The sequence below is a fragment of the Accipiter gentilis genome, chromosome 9, assembly GCF_929443795.1.
Source record: "Accipiter gentilis chromosome 9, bAccGen1.1, whole genome shotgun sequence".
Taxonomy (NCBI): Eukaryota; Metazoa; Chordata; class Aves; order Accipitriformes; family Accipitridae; genus Astur; species Astur gentilis.
Window position 1 is genome coordinate 15,315,144 of NC_064888.1, and position 15,001 is coordinate 15,330,144.

Below are 15,001 nucleotides of genomic sequence, written 5' to 3' on the forward strand. Positions count from 1 at the left end.
TTTCCATCACAATATTCCTACTTCAGACATGTAGGAAAAAAAAATACTCAGAGCTTGAAAACTGTATCAATTGACATGACTTGTTCATTAACTGAGAAACACAATAAAGATGCATTAGCTGGTCCCAATAGACCCTCAAGAACAGTGAGCTAATTGGAAACCTTTCCTTTTTCCCAACACTGCACTTCTGTGTTTACTACCATGCATGTGAAGAACTTGGCAACCTAAGGCAGTGCCTTTCATAGCAGGAAGCAGAAATAAAGAGTTAGGAATTCCTTCAGAAAGAAACAAGAAGTGATACCAGATACTAAATACTATGTACTAAAATACACATGGACTGTCATCAAGTCGTTAAGGGACAGAACAAGGCATCAAAATGCTGATGGTTTGCTGGAGACTTACTCCTTCGTCCTGTTTTAACCATTCAGTCTATAACGCTGTAAGATGCTGGTATACAGAGTCATAGCCCCTTACCTGTATGTAATACAGTTTTGAATAGTCTAAACTGCTCGGGTTTTTCCATGACCAATATGAACAAGGCTGTCTGGTCACACGTAATTTTTCCTTGCAAGGTACGTTCAGTATTATTAAATAGCTTCCCCGAATGATGTAAAATATTTTTTTCCCCACATACCTTTAAAAAAATCCTGCCAAATACCTGTAGCATATATCCAATTTTAAAAATTCCACCAAATACTTGTAGCATAAATCCAACCTTTATAAAGTGAGATTTCAAACGGATGTTACTTGTTACTCTTTCATTTTTTTAAGCTACTTCACAATAAAAGAAAGCCGTCAGAGGTGTTCACAAAATATTTTTAGTAGGACTAAAGTTATTGACTTCCAGCAAACATCAGTAAAAACAAATACAAAACTCTAAAATGCACAACTGCGATCAAAACTGAAGCACTCTGTGCAACCTGGACTTCAAACTGGTGAGCTTTGGCTGTTTATTTAGAAGCCCTTATTATTGCAATGTTGGCTGAAGCACATAACGATAAAAAAGTCTGTTTCACCTTTCTTCTGTTCCTTTTTAGTAAGACAAAACCCCCACAGTGTTAGGATGAGCATATAGAAGTCTGACATAAATTTATCTCAAATGCACAAACTGAATTTGTAGTAAAATCAGTGAGAAATTCATACCTTTATAGCTTATAGGTATTACTTCATTCTTAATCCTTGCAAAGAATAAAGTATTTGGCTGGGACCTTTATAGCTGACAATTTCCAAGACTTGAGTTATGCTGCCAATTGTGCTAAAAATGTGATAGAAGAGAATTCGTTTTATCATACATCCAAGGAATCCATCTTCCTACAAGAAGGATACAGCAGAGATACATGCAAAGTTTTATTTACTTCCAAGTCACAAAGGATATTCATTACAACAACGAGCAGAATTACTATACCCCATTGTTTCTTCTTATTCACATCTTATTACTCTTTAAATTGTTTTGTAAGTATGGGAATCTGCTGAAAATCTTGACGAATAACCTCAACATTGTAATGCTTATCAAATTGCAACGTGAAATATTTTTAAAGATCATACTTTTCCTTAGCCTGTCTAGTCTTAGAACTGAAAGATTAAAGTGATATAATTTTTAACTCCCCATTAAAAATGACAGAGGAACAGTCACATGTTAACTAGTTACATTAGGAATCAGACATTGCTTGCAGTAGTTTCATTACAGCATTGTGTCATTTAACCCTGATTAAAAAATGTTTTATTGATAATTTCATCTCCTTAGGTAACTTTCACTGAATGTATCTCATCTCTTTCGTACCAGCTTCAAATCCAGTTTAGAGTTGGCTGCAGTTCATTTCCAAGTAACTTCCTAAAAGCAGCCCAATCCCTTAATCCTTACTTACACAGAAAGTTGCTGTTTACACAAGTCACATCACTGACTCCAGCGGGATGACTCATGCCATAAATGTTGGTCTGAATTTGACTAATCCCCCCCCCCTTTTTTTTTTTTATTTAAAGAATTTTAAAAGACACAGAAGAGCTAACATGTCTCTATCTAGTCTCTGGCATCTACCAAGAACACCAAACAAAAGAGGCAGACTACCTGGCAAATACCCTTTGTACTTCCCGATGAAAGTGAGATAGTCAATATCTCTAAGTTAGAGATAGCAAATGTTTTTAAACTGAAGGTGGAACAAGTTTTCTCCACTACTAGGTACAACAGAAACTTTAGTATTTGAAAATCTAAGAGAGTGATTTACTGATAGAAAAAGTGTGTGAAATGAGCCAGCTGTGTCTCAGGGATTAGGCAGGAAGAATGCAGAGGTCCTTTTTATTGTTTTCAGCAGAACTAACCCATCTCAGTTTACACACCCATTCACTACGGAGACCTCAGGACCCTATGGACACAACTTTAGTGAAAAAAACTTCTTTTTAAAACTAATGTAGTTGTATTTGAAATCTCAAAGAGGATCATACAACCCATTTTCATGTTACTGTATGGTTAGTAACCTTACCTGTTGATCTTGTAACGAACATCTCTTTCAGTCTTAGATTCGTAAAAAGTACCTGTGGCTTTAATTATCAACCTAATCTGAAATCTAAACTAAGAGATGCAAGTGAAAGAAAAAATGTTTGCATGCAATTATGAGGGAACACAGTTTTTTTTTTCTTTCCAACTTATTTTTTAAGATTATGCTTTCTCTCTCTTTTCTGTGGCCTTGACTACTATAAAAATAGACTCAGTTTAGCAATCTGTGCAGCCTGAAGCAGGGTAAAGCTGGATTAGCTCATCTTCTTCAAATGCTTACAGAGCATCGTGATGGCAGCTGGGCTGATTGCTAGCTACCAATATCTGCATGTTCTCTAGCATAGGAAAGGCCTGAGAAAGAACATGGAGCTGTGTTAACCCTGTCACAACAGAGATACGGGTTCCAAACTATAAATCTAAATTTGGCTTCTAGTAAGCGTGGCCAGAGCTGCCCAAGCTGGCTGTCTGCACTCAGCCTTGGTGATATTTTGGTGTGCAGTATGCTATTGAGAGCTGCCAACTTGTAACAGCATGCCAGGTCTTCATTTAGTCACTCTGTGGCACTGATTAATAGAAAAGGAAAGGAAAAAAAAGTAGAAATCTCAGAAGTTATGGTGAAGTAAAGCATGCAGAAGTAGTTTTATTTCCTGTACACTTGGCAAAGTAAATTGGTTCTGCATTTTTTCAATAATTAACACAACACTGTTGGGATTTGTGGTTTCTAATTTAGATTACACTTGTCAATAAATGCAATTCACTGACAAATAACATTTCCAGTGTTGAAGGTACAAAGGTAGCTAACCTGTTGGACCAAAAATATGAAGGCATAAATACGAACATTTTGCAAAATATGATAGAGCAAGCTTTTCAGCTAAAGTCTGGAAAATGACTCCCTCAAAATCAGTTGTCACGTACATACTAACAACACCTGAGAAACACAAGAAAGACTAACCATTGAAAGGAGTGGATTTTCTTTCTTTTGACATCTTCGGAGTAAGATAAAATACCCCTTGAAAAGTATGCTTTAAGTAAGCGCAAGTTACCGAGCTCAATCTGAAGCAGCAAGGTAATATTTAATGGCCTGTGCTGGCCAGACTAGATGGTGCTACGGGACATCTGGCTTTAAATAATTATAAAACTGGAACTATATTCAGCTTCTTAAATACTCCAAAGATTCCCCTCTTTGTCAAGAGAAACAGCCTTTTTGTTGTGAAAAGTCAGGTCAGATACACTGCCCCGGATTAGAAAAGGAACCGTGGAAAGTCCGCCCCCACAAAACGTCGGAGCAGGGAGTTGTCTTCATTAACTATTTCACTTTCCGAGTCCGAGATGCCCAGGGCTGGTAGAGCTACCTGTGTCAGCAAGGCTGGCAGCGAGCGGGGGCTCTGCTGCCACGCATGGAGACTGACCCTTCTGGTGGGTGGCACGCTGGGCTAGCTGGCTTTGCGACCGCGCTCTATCCGGGCCAGGAAGAGTATCACTTAATGTTAATAAAAAGGTAAATCAGTTATTGTTGGTGAAAGAGGAGTAAGCCGGCTCCCCTCCCCTCTGCCCAAGATGACACAGCACGGGCAGTCTCCGCTGGAGCGTGGCAGGAAGGACAGACAACCCCACTTCGTCTCCGACCTCACCTGGCTGCTTTTGGCCTCCGAAGCCAGCCTAAGAAAGCAGACGTGCGCAGAGGCCCACGAGCAGCCGGGACGTGCGTCCCGCCCCACGCCGCAGTGGGCAGGGGAAGGCTTTGGCTCCCCGGGCCCCGCTGCGGGCCACAGAGCCCACGGCCGAGGCAGCAGCGCCCTCCCTTCTCCCTCCCACGGCCCCGCTGCCGGAGCGCCGCCCGGGTGCCGGCAGCCCCTTTCTTTCCCGTGCGCTGACTGCCCTCTCCGGGCAACCCGGCGCAGCAGCGCACCCATCCTTTCCGCAAGTCGGTTGCTTCTTGCTTACGTTCTCATACAACGACTGCCTGCCTCGTCGTGCCCGCGGAAGGTCCCGGCGTGGGGGCAGAGCTCCTCGTGGGGGGCAGTCCCAGGCACTTCCACCACAAAGCTCGGGCCATCTCAGGGTCTCAGGACGACCTTCGGACACGGATTTACAGGCAGGCAGAAGCGATTTGCGTAGAATGTTCCGAAGAGCAAGAAGTTAAGTAATGGGCTACCAAAAAAATGTGTTGAATTTTAGAAATTTCTGCCAGATACCAAGTCGTTGCAGGTGGAGCCGCACACACACACACACACAACACACACACACTTTTCTCCTGCATCAGCAAAAGCAACGCAGGCAGCTGTATCCTGCAGATGGTACTCCACGTAGCCAACCTCACAGGTTTTTTTATAGATGGCCTCCCAGCAACTGTAGCAATTTCTTGCCAAACTCTCCTGTAATCTCCACAGAACACCCCAGCAAAAAAGCACAGTGCTTTGGGCAAGAATAGCTGGGAAGGAAATACAGAGAGAGGGAAACAGAAAGGTCTCGGGACAGAACAAAACTAACCCAAAGTCAATCCCCTCTGTAGGGACCCTTGTCTGCGGCACAGTGCTCATGCTGGGAAAATGTCAGGACTTGCTGCATTAGCTAGTTGTTGAAGAAAAACAGCTTTACAGGCACATCATTAACACGTAGTTAAAAAAAGCAGCTGTATTTAGCCTTCAGGCAAGGAGAGAGAACAGCACAGTCAACATTTCTCACTCTATTTATCCTCTACCCTGCCAAAGTCACTGTCAAGCAAACAGGTAGCAAAGCGCTAAGGAAAGCATGAGACACCTCCCCCCAACGTTTTTATCTGTGGGCGCCTCCCCCAAGGCCCTAGTGACTTCTACCGAGTCCAAAGTCCCCAAATGGCACAGAGTAGAAAATGCTGGATTTAATATGCTTTACATCGGTAGTTTTCGAAAGGGAAGGCATTACGTATTGTTCTAGGAGTGCCTCATATATATGCCTATGTAATACAGGATTGCGTATATGCGTATTTTTTTCACTAGGAGTAGTTCAAGTAATTTATTTACTATAAAGCGTGGACCTCAACGTGCTTTACAACCAGTTAAATCTCACCAACGCAGGAGAAATTAACTTAGGCCCTTCCAGCACCTCTCTCAGTTTTGCCTTAAGCTGAGGGTCATCCAAGGGCATGGTGCGTGTAGGCTGGGGCTTCCCCAGGTCAGCCGAGACCTTCCGGGCCTCCAGGGAGCCTTCCCAGGGCTCCTCAGCCCTTCGGATTCCCTGTCCTCCCCACGACCGAACCGCTCAGCGGTAGAAATGTCATCGCCTGCCTATTCCAGCCCAGCAGCGAGACCTGCTGCTCATCTGTGACCCCCGGGTGGGCTGCGTCAGTGGTACGGCGCACACCCGTACCGGAGGCAGCGCTCCGCACCTCCCCCTCGCAGCACGCCTTCCAGCCCTCCTTTCCCCTCCCTGTGTAGCCGTTCACCCTTCGCGCCACCAGAGAGCACTCTTGGCCTGACGACGGCACCGCTCGCCTCCCGGCGGGGCGCGGGGGAGGGGGCGGCCCGGGAAGGGGCGCGGGGTTCGGGCGAGCGCCGAGGGCCGAGGCCGGCGGGTGCCGGGGCGGGGGCGCTGCCCTGGAGCAGGCGGTGCGTGGCCGATACGCCCGTTAGCAACCGGCCGCCTTCCTACGGCTGCTGCTCCTCCTCCGCCCCCGAAGCAGACTTGGTGCGGTTACTTCGCGAGGAGTCGCGCTGAGAAGCCCGCTCCGGGTTGCGCGTCCTTTCACAGGCGGGTCTCGGGGCCTGCGCCTCTCCCCCTCCTGCTCCCGGGGCAGCGGGAGGGCCGCCCTCCCGACCGGAGACCTGCCCCGCACCTACCCCGCGCAGGGCCGGCCGCCTACCGCGGCGGGGAAAGGCGGCCGCCGGCAGGCTCGGCCCGGGCGGGGACGGGGCGCTGCTGCCCCCGCTCACGGCCGCCGGGCCCGGGCGCACCCCGCCGCCCCAGCCCGCGGCCGCCGTACCGGTCACAGGGTCACCCGCTCCTTGCCGGCGACGCCGTCGCCCGCTGGAGGTTCCCTCAGCGGCACGGCCGAATTACCGGCTACCGAGAGCCGGCCTCGCGCTTTCCCACACCCGCCCCAGCCGCCACTTCTGCCCCGCGCGACGCCCGGGGCCGGCCCCCACCGGCCCTGGAAGGCCCCGCCGCGGCCCTCGGCCCGCGACAGACAGACAGACAGCCGCCCGGCCCGGCCCGGCCCGGCCCGCGCCACACAGACAGCCAGACAGACAGCCACCCGGCCTGGCCCGGCCCGGTTTTCCCCCGCTACTCGCAGGCCGGCAGCACCGCCCCCGCCACGCGCAGTGGCCCCGCCCCCGGCCCCGCCCCCCGCGCGGCGGTCTTAGCGGCGGCGGCGGCGCCCGGCGCGCAGAGCGGCGCTCGGCGGCGGCCCTCGGCGGGATGACGACGGCGACGGCGGGCGCGGAGCGGCTCCGCGATGGCAGCTGCCACTTCCAGCGCTCCCGGCTCATCTGGATGATCGCCATCACCTTCGGCATGATCCTCCTCGGCGTAAGGAGCGGCGGGCGGCCGCGGGGCGGGGCCGGGCCGGGCCGGCGGCCCTCGGTGGGCCCCGGGCGAGACGTGGGGGCCTGCAGCGGCCTCGGAGCTGGAGCTGCGGAACCGCTCACGGGCCGGAATGGGACCGCCGCGGGTTTGTGGGTACCACGGCGTCGGCGGGGCTCGCAGGCAGCTCGGAAGCCGCAGGGGTTGTGGAACGGGCTTCCCTAATAGTGCCGGCGTCCGGGGAAAAGCCGCTTTCTGGAATAAACCGGGAGAAAAAGGAAACGAGAAAAGGCTGCCTTGGCTAGGTCAGCCTAACAAGGTTGGGGTAGCCGAAACAAATCCCTGAAGGAGGTGGAGAGAAAAAAAATAAAATATTTTAATTGCATCCCGAGGCGAACCAAGGCTGCCGCACTGAAGGCATACAGCGTCCCGGGGTGGGATGACAGCAACCCAAGTGCCGTAGCTTGCGCGGGTTTGCGCTCGGGGTAGCTGGCGAAAGTGCCTTCGACACTGAGACCGTGTTGCGCGTCAATAAAACTCGCGCTAGGGCAGCTGTCAGTTATATCGATAAGTAAGGCGCGTTTACGAGCGATGGCTTTGGTTGCAGATTATATTAACTGGTAGCGCTGTTGGAAAACAGACTAGTTCAGTCACCGTGTTGTCTTAATTTCTAAAAATGGACTTCAGCTAAAATAGGCCAGATTACTGGAGTGGGGAGATTAATGACAGGTTTGATATATCGGACGAGTTTATGAAGGTCGTCCATTGACTTCCACATGTTGTAGTCTTTCTTCTATTTGCGCATAAGAACCACCACTGAAAGAATGACGGTCGAGGCAGGCCAAACGGCTCACAAAACAGCTTTTGGACTGTTTCAAGAAACAAAATGAGCTTTAAGCAGATCCCCTGTTTAAATCCATCATCTTGCCGCATCCCTGGCGTAGGCAAACTTACATGTAGTTAGAAACTGCAGCATTGATACCAGAGGAAACATAAGCCAGTGTGAGCTTTGGCCCAGTTTAGTATTTACCTTACATCCCCAATGGACTCTGAAGTGTGCAGCTCGCTGACTCCCTCCTTCTCCTCCGCAGCTTGTTAAAATAAAGGTAGACAGTGATAAGCACTGCAGACAACTCTGTGACAGGACAGATGCCTGAACACTGCGTGCATCTTTGGTCCTGGGCTTCGTGCTCAATTATCTTCTGTGCCCTGTTCAAAATAGAACAAAATCTGACATCCCCTTTTTTGAGGGACAGAAGAAGACAGACTGATACCCTAGTTATAGATAAGTAGTTATTCTTCCTTCTCAGTCTAGTTATTGCTTGAATTCTTCAGGTCAGTTACCTCAGATTAACTTCTTCAGGACAGAGACAATATATTTTTTGCTGCTACCATGTGTAATAGGTAATGAGCTTACAACTTAAATGCCACTTAACATGCAGATGCACTCTTGGTACACAGATAGCAACCTTAAACTTATCACTTACTTTGGTATCTCATATGTCAAGGAAGAGAAATTTCATAGGTTTGAATCTTCTTAAGTAAGTGTGCTTTAGAAGGCTAGTGGTCTTGTTGAAGAATATGGGTCTTAGACAATGTTAATGGAATGAAAGAGTTGAAATACTACGAATAGATGAGCCCTAAACCATGTTTGACAGATGGGGGGGCGGCGGGCAGGGGGAGCAAAAAGAAAGCTAATTTGAAGGTTAAATTGATAGTAATTCTACCTTGAAGTAAGCTAACTAAATTTTTTTTTTTTTTTTTTTAAAGTGGGTAACACTTTGGCCTTCAACTATACCTTATAGTTATTTGGGAATATTTGGTACCTTCCTTAATTATTTAGTGGAAAACCACCACAAATGGGTATGCTATGGGTAAGTTATATTTGACTGTATAATTATTTGGCATCTCTCCTGTTGCCTCTCTCTGACTCTTCTGCTTACTCCCTGTTAACAAGCTTTCCTGTAACCCAGTTGTTAATTACACTTAAAGAGCTCTTCTTTCAAGCTCATTACAACTAAGGGTGTGGGGTAATAAGTATGTAGAAGACTAGACAGGCTAAGACCAGTATGAAAGTTTAAAAATTCAACTTAGAATTTGGCATCTGTTTTGTTATAGTAAGAAAGGAAAAAAATTAAGATACTACTTTTGGAGACAGTTATTAGTCCATATGTAAACTTACATTTGTAACACCTCATAAAAGTGGTTCTTCTGTCAAACTGTTACTCAAGTAGTCTAATTCTCTCTTTAGGTTTGTTTGGTTGTTTTTTTTCCCCCCGCTCGGCTTCAAGTAAAGAACATTTTCTACCTTGCTACTAACTTATCCTGATCCTTTCCACGTGAGAAATAACCTGCTGAAGAAACTGCATAGTGCTGAGTTTTGCTGGGTTACAAAACTTAGTTTTTGTTATTTTAATTAACAAAAGAGCTGGAAAACACTTCCCTGTAACCAGATCTGTCACTTGCTGACTTCCTGCAAAGACAGGAAGACAGCAAGATTTTCTTGTTTATTTTACTATGCGTCACATAGAAGATAAGACTTCATCTTTGCTCAGAGCATCTTTTGCTTTAGCAAGGTATTGAACTGATCCTAACAGAATATCCTGTGTAACTTTTTCTTTTTAAAAAAAGCTTCTATATGAAAAATTTTAGACCAAGTTTGACTAATCAAGTCATATGTTCTGAATCTGTACACACAGTTGTTTTCATAGAACTAAACATATAAAAACTGAAGTAACTCATTAAGACCACTAAAAATACTTGTCTAAGTAAAAATACAGATTTTGCACACTTAACTAAGATTAACTTTACTGCTTTTGCTAAGCATTTGGCTTTTTGGCTTAATCTAAGTGCTGAAAGTTTGGGAAACACGCAGTGGATATTTGAAATGGCAGGTCCAGGCATATTGCTTGAGTTACAGTTCCTCTAATTTTCTCAGAGGACTTCAGTTTCTTTTAAGACTATGCATGTGTTTCTCCCCCTCCCCCCCCCCCCCCCCCCCCCCCCCGATATGCCTCACCTTCTAGGTTAAAGTGAGATGTCACTTCTTTTACATTTGCTGCATAACGCATCTTGGATACAACAGTCTTCCCCCTAATTTTCAACAAAGTAAAACATGTTTTCTTTTTATAGGTTCTGGGTATCCTGGTTGATTCATATAGTAGAAGCCTTCTATGGTGTTAAGTTATGCCAGTAAGTCATTCCCTTCCCTCACCCCAACATAGTTTCTCTGAAAAGGATTTCTGATAAAAGTGACATAAGCTACAGACTTATTTTGGTGGTTCTCAGCAGCAATACTAGTTCAGAGGATACTGATAAAATTCTTGCTGCAGTGATAGTTGCTATACTCCACAAGAGATTGCTGCAAATTCTGATGGTGGTTACTGTTGTACAGGGTGACAAAAGCAAGGGATGGCAACTTGCAGAAATGGCAGCAGCAAGGTTTTCCAGAGCTTGTCTGTCTGCCTCTGAACTTGCTGTTCACTGGGTGACATTGCGCTTTAGGAAGCAGAGGGAGCAATAGATAGTGTAGAAATAGTCTGATAACTTCAGGTGTTACAACTTCATCAGATCTTACCTCTTCAGAATTTTAAGACTGCTAATTACCTGCTTAAATGATTGCATCTATATTGTGAGAATACAATTGGACACTTCAATTTGGTATTATTTAAGATCTACTTGTATCTGTGGGTTTGTGGGATAAAACACGTTGACTAATCAGACTATCAACGTGAGGCCAACTAAGTCTTATGTTAGGATAACACATTATTTGGAAAGGTGTGCTACCCAAACACATCATCCTTCTGTTCATTTGAATTTTGTTTGGAATAATTCAGAAGAATGTGGATATTGGTTTTCATGCTCTACAGATTAGATGGCCAGTCTGTTTGCCATTGTAAAAATGGTGGTATTCCACTTCATTTAGTTCAGTTCACAGCTGTCTGTCACAGGCTTCTCAGGTAACATCTCTTGCAGACAAAGGCATTTTGTTCCATGGAAAGCTATTTAAGGTGGTTCTCGAGATAATAGAATATGGATGGACATCTTCTGCCTTCAGAATGGGAGCTAGTAATAAGTCCTTTTTGCCAGGCTCCAGTTTTAAATTATGTAGCTTTAAAGTTAAAACTTTAACTCTGATTCTGCACATAGATAGGTATATAGGCTTAAGGTGATTTTTAAGTATGAGGGAACTTGATTACCAGTGAATGTACCAAATGGGTCTATTGTAGTCGAGCTAAGTTTTACGAGTAGTCTTAAAGGCCATAAGAAAGAGAGACCCCATCATCATCTCTTCAGGCATACTTCTCTAGATTACTCAACAGTTGTACTTTTACTATGAGCACCAAACACCATATACTTTTTACTGATGTAAAAGTGATGTCTACTTATGAACATCACAAAGGAGTCATGAGGACAAACTAGCGAGGAAGGAGATACAAATTTGTTAATCAATAGTAGTACTGTCATTGGCTGTTGGCCTGTATTTCTGCATATGGTCTGTTCAAGTAAGCTTGCTTTATGTAAGCAGGTAAATTTCTTAAGACCTAGTTTTCCAGTTTCTGCACTTACTTGGAAACACTGCAGCTGGGATTGTAAAAAAAGTTTTTCACAGCTGGTAAGATAATTTAAGAATGAACATTAAGAAATGTTGTGTTAACGCTTACTGCACAATCATTTTGTATGTGTAGAGGCTATGAACAATTAACAGCTGAACTGTTCTAGCAAAGGTCAGTAGAGGGAGCTCCCTTGTAAACTAATGAGTTGGAGCACAGTTAATGCCTGACATAATTGTTTACTGGAAATGTGAAATCCATTGGTTTTGCTATCATGTTTTTAGACTTGTTCTTTTCTCTGAAAATAAAGTAGTATTTCTCAACAACAATGAAGTGGAGGAAAAGGTGACGTTTTCTGTAATATACAGAAAAACTCGCATATGCTAAGTTATAACTAACTGACATAGGGCGATCTCTGTTTCATAAATCAAGTCAGGTGTCTTCAGTCCCCTGTACCTGTATTTTTCTAGCCACAACTTCAGGTAACAGTGCTTCTCCATCCTGCATCGCACAGTCATTGTCAGGCCTCTTAGCCCTGCTAGCATACAGTCTACCTTCAGTTTTATACAGACTTCTGTATTAAGATTAGTATTAAGCTACTCTTAATGTCTTGGTTCTTTGTACATAAACTTCTAAGATAAGTCATTTCAAATAGCATAGACTGAGATTACAACTTATATGTTATTGAGGAAATTGTATGCATGAGATCTCTGGAAGAGTTTTTGTTCTGTAGATAGCTTAAAATCCACTAAAATCACAAGAACTGGTACGTTTGGTTAGTACAGGAAGTAAGTCTCAGTAGACTGAAATAAGTGATGCTAAGTTCAAATGTTCTATCAAGTCTGATGTATCAAGGATGGGTAGAAATATCTAACCTTACTTTAAGTATCACAGTATAGTCTGCAAGACTATAAGGTTTTTGACACATTTTATGCTTTTGTTAATGTTACAGATCTAAAGGAATCACTGATCCGGCAATTCAGTTTCAATGGTTCATTCAGACACTGTTATTTGGATATGCTTCCTTTGGTCTTCTGGTGTCCTACAAACCTTCAGCCAAGAAGCACTACTAGAAGACAGCGAAAGAAGTCACTTCTCAAATTCTTCATCCTCGTTTTTTGGAAAATACCCTCACTTTTATATGTCTAGGTGGTGTAATTAGCTAAATTAGATTCCTGAATCAGTACCCTTCTACCCAAGTAACTCTCCTCTTACTAAACAAGACCATTATAATTCACAGGGCCCTGTGGATAGTTCAGTAGAAGTTTAGCCCTTTGGTCTTGGCACTGCCCAAGTTCAATCCCATTATGCAGGAAGCCAAAAGTTGCTCCTCTGCAGTTTTTGACATAGACTGTATACTCTGATTATTATTGAAAAGTCCATGACAACTGGTAGTAGTAGTTGATAAATTACTTTTCACATGAAGGAATTTTCTTCTACAACAGGGAGAGTTACTTACAGCCACAAGGCAACTTGCACCTGTTTTGTGATAGGATTTAAATTTAACTGTATTTTCTCTACAGGACATTTTACTGGCTGTGTCGTTGTTGTTAGAGCCTCGTCTTTGTACTCAGTTTTGTCAACTTATTTTATTCCAAAAAGGACAGACCACTGTATTGCTGCAGGCACGTTAAAAAGACCAAGTCTCAATTCAGGTTGAGGTGCACTGATGAACTTGGATACATAAAGCACTTTAACTTGGTTTAATACATGTGCCTTAAATTTCATGCAGCATGACCTCATCTTTTGAATTAAGATTTTAATCTTTGAGTTAGTATAGCATAAAGTAGTAATCCTGGAGCTTTGAGGGCAGCTTTTTCAAAAAGTAATCTATTACCCAAGAAAAAAGAAAAAAATCAATTAGCATTCCAAAACCTAGCTGAAAATTTTGTATTTTTGAATGAAATTAAATGTAGTGAGTAAATATATACCACTGTTTACCAGGTGCTGATGTCCTGAAATCTATGCTTGAGAGACCATCTTAAGCACCCCTCAGAGTACTTCCTGTATGTGTAGCGAGCCTTTTATCATACTGCCTTTTACTTTTGAATATTTGAACAAGAATTTAGCCTGTCTTGTTTTAGCACTTTTAAAATTAGTAACTATTTAAAATACTAACTATGGTGTGGGGAGAAGCTTTACCACGCCACCCGTGGTGCTATTGTTCTGAAAGAAAGGACACGAAAAGGTTGTTCTTGCTCTAACGAAGAGCTCCATGAGGCAGTAACAAATAAACTTATGTCTTGTGCAGTACTTACAGACTGTAACACTTCTGATGGAGAAGTCCTATTCAAGCACAGGTACATAAAGTTTTTGCTTTTCAGTGGGTACTAAAAGCATGGAGAACTGAAGGGTTTGAAATGGTTGTTTGGTTTGGGTTTGTTTTTTTCTTTGAAATGGCAAACTGATAACATTTTGTAGAGAAGTAGAAACTCATGGTTAGGGGCTAGAAATCCAGTAGGAATGTCAAGAGCCTGAGCTATGTTTAACTGTGTAACCTCTTATCTTAGTCTGTGACCCTGAAATACAGATTTTAAAAAAGTGAAGATGCTGTTTTTCTGTTTAATTTATCCTGGAAATAAATGTCTATACAAGATACATAGGCCTCATCTTTACACGAGTATCAGTATTTACACTTGGAACATACAGGATCAGCTGGCTGTATGCTTTACAGAGTGAGTCCCACAGAAGTCTAGTATTTCTAACAGGGCAAGGTATTGATGTGACTTGTCTGTAAAAAAAAATTTTAAAAAAATTCTTCATGGCACTAAAACATGTATAGGTGTAAGATGAATTCTAATTGAATGATTAATGAGCATTAACTTAAGAATGTGAAGGGATAAAAGGAAAAACATTTTCATGATGGCATTCCTGTACAGAAGAAGAGGTGTAACAGTAACACCAAGGCTAGTTAAAGACTCAGCAGGAAAGGTGGTAAAAGACTTTTTTTTCTTCTTCCTAGGCATTTTTGTCTGTTCCTGCTTCCCACTATTCACTTTCAATGAGTGAAGCTGTAAATAAGGTCAGAACTACTATGCTAGCTTCCCCTCCCACTGCCTGTCTGCACAGTGAGCTCTTGTGATGCTCAGCCATCACAGCTTTCACAGCCCTTCTGCCAGGGCTCTCCCATGGCTATAGATAAATCACAGCTCTGAAAAGTTAACCGCTTGCTGTTAGACTCAACTGAATTAGAAGGGCTTCCTTTTAGAGGGGCAATGGTAAAAGCTTCTTCAGTACAGCCCAAGGAAGCTATAAAAGAAAAAAAATGTAGTCAATTTATAACTGCCTTAGTTAAAAGATATTTCCAAGTTAGAACAAGTTGTAGCCAGAAACTGTCATCAGCAGATTTTTTTGAAGCTTCTCTGTGGGTTTTTCTTCTGTTGTTGTTAGTTTGGGGTTTTTTTTTTAGCTTGACAGATCTCAGCAGCTTTCTGTTTGGAGGTTGTTGGGCTTT

General features: G+C 43.8%; 1 protein-coding gene across 1 annotated transcript; it reads left to right on the forward strand.

The window, feature by feature from the left end:
- The first annotated feature begins 4,048 nt into the window (after nt 1–4,048).
- On the forward strand, nt 4,049–14,145 carry TMEM254 (transmembrane protein 254). Its single transcript, XM_049810623.1, has 5 exons — nt 4,049–4,193; nt 6,765–7,000; nt 8,765–8,868; nt 10,127–10,186; nt 12,500–14,145. The coding sequence occupies exons 1-5, from the start codon at nt 4,049–4,051 to the stop codon at nt 12,618–12,620; spliced, it is 666 nt and encodes a 221-aa protein (XP_049666580.1). The 3' UTR covers nt 12,621–14,145.
- Nucleotides 14,146–15,001: the final 856 nt, after the last annotated feature.

What these genes read in the sequence shown, in the direction of transcription:
- TMEM254 (XM_049810623.1), top strand. Translation starts at nt 4,049, where the DNA reads ATGACACAGCACGGGCAGTCTCCGCTGGAGCGTGGCAGGAAGGACAGA. An exon ending in GGCCCACGAGCAGCCGGGAC is followed by an intron (nt 4,194 to 6,764) that starts GTGCGTCCCGCC and finishes CGCTACTCGCAG; the next exon opens with GCCGGCAGCACCGCCCCCGC. An exon ending in CACAAATGGGTATGCTATGG is followed by an intron (nt 8,869 to 10,126) that starts GTAAGTTATATT and finishes TTCTTTTTATAG; the next exon opens with GTTCTGGGTATCCTGGTTGA.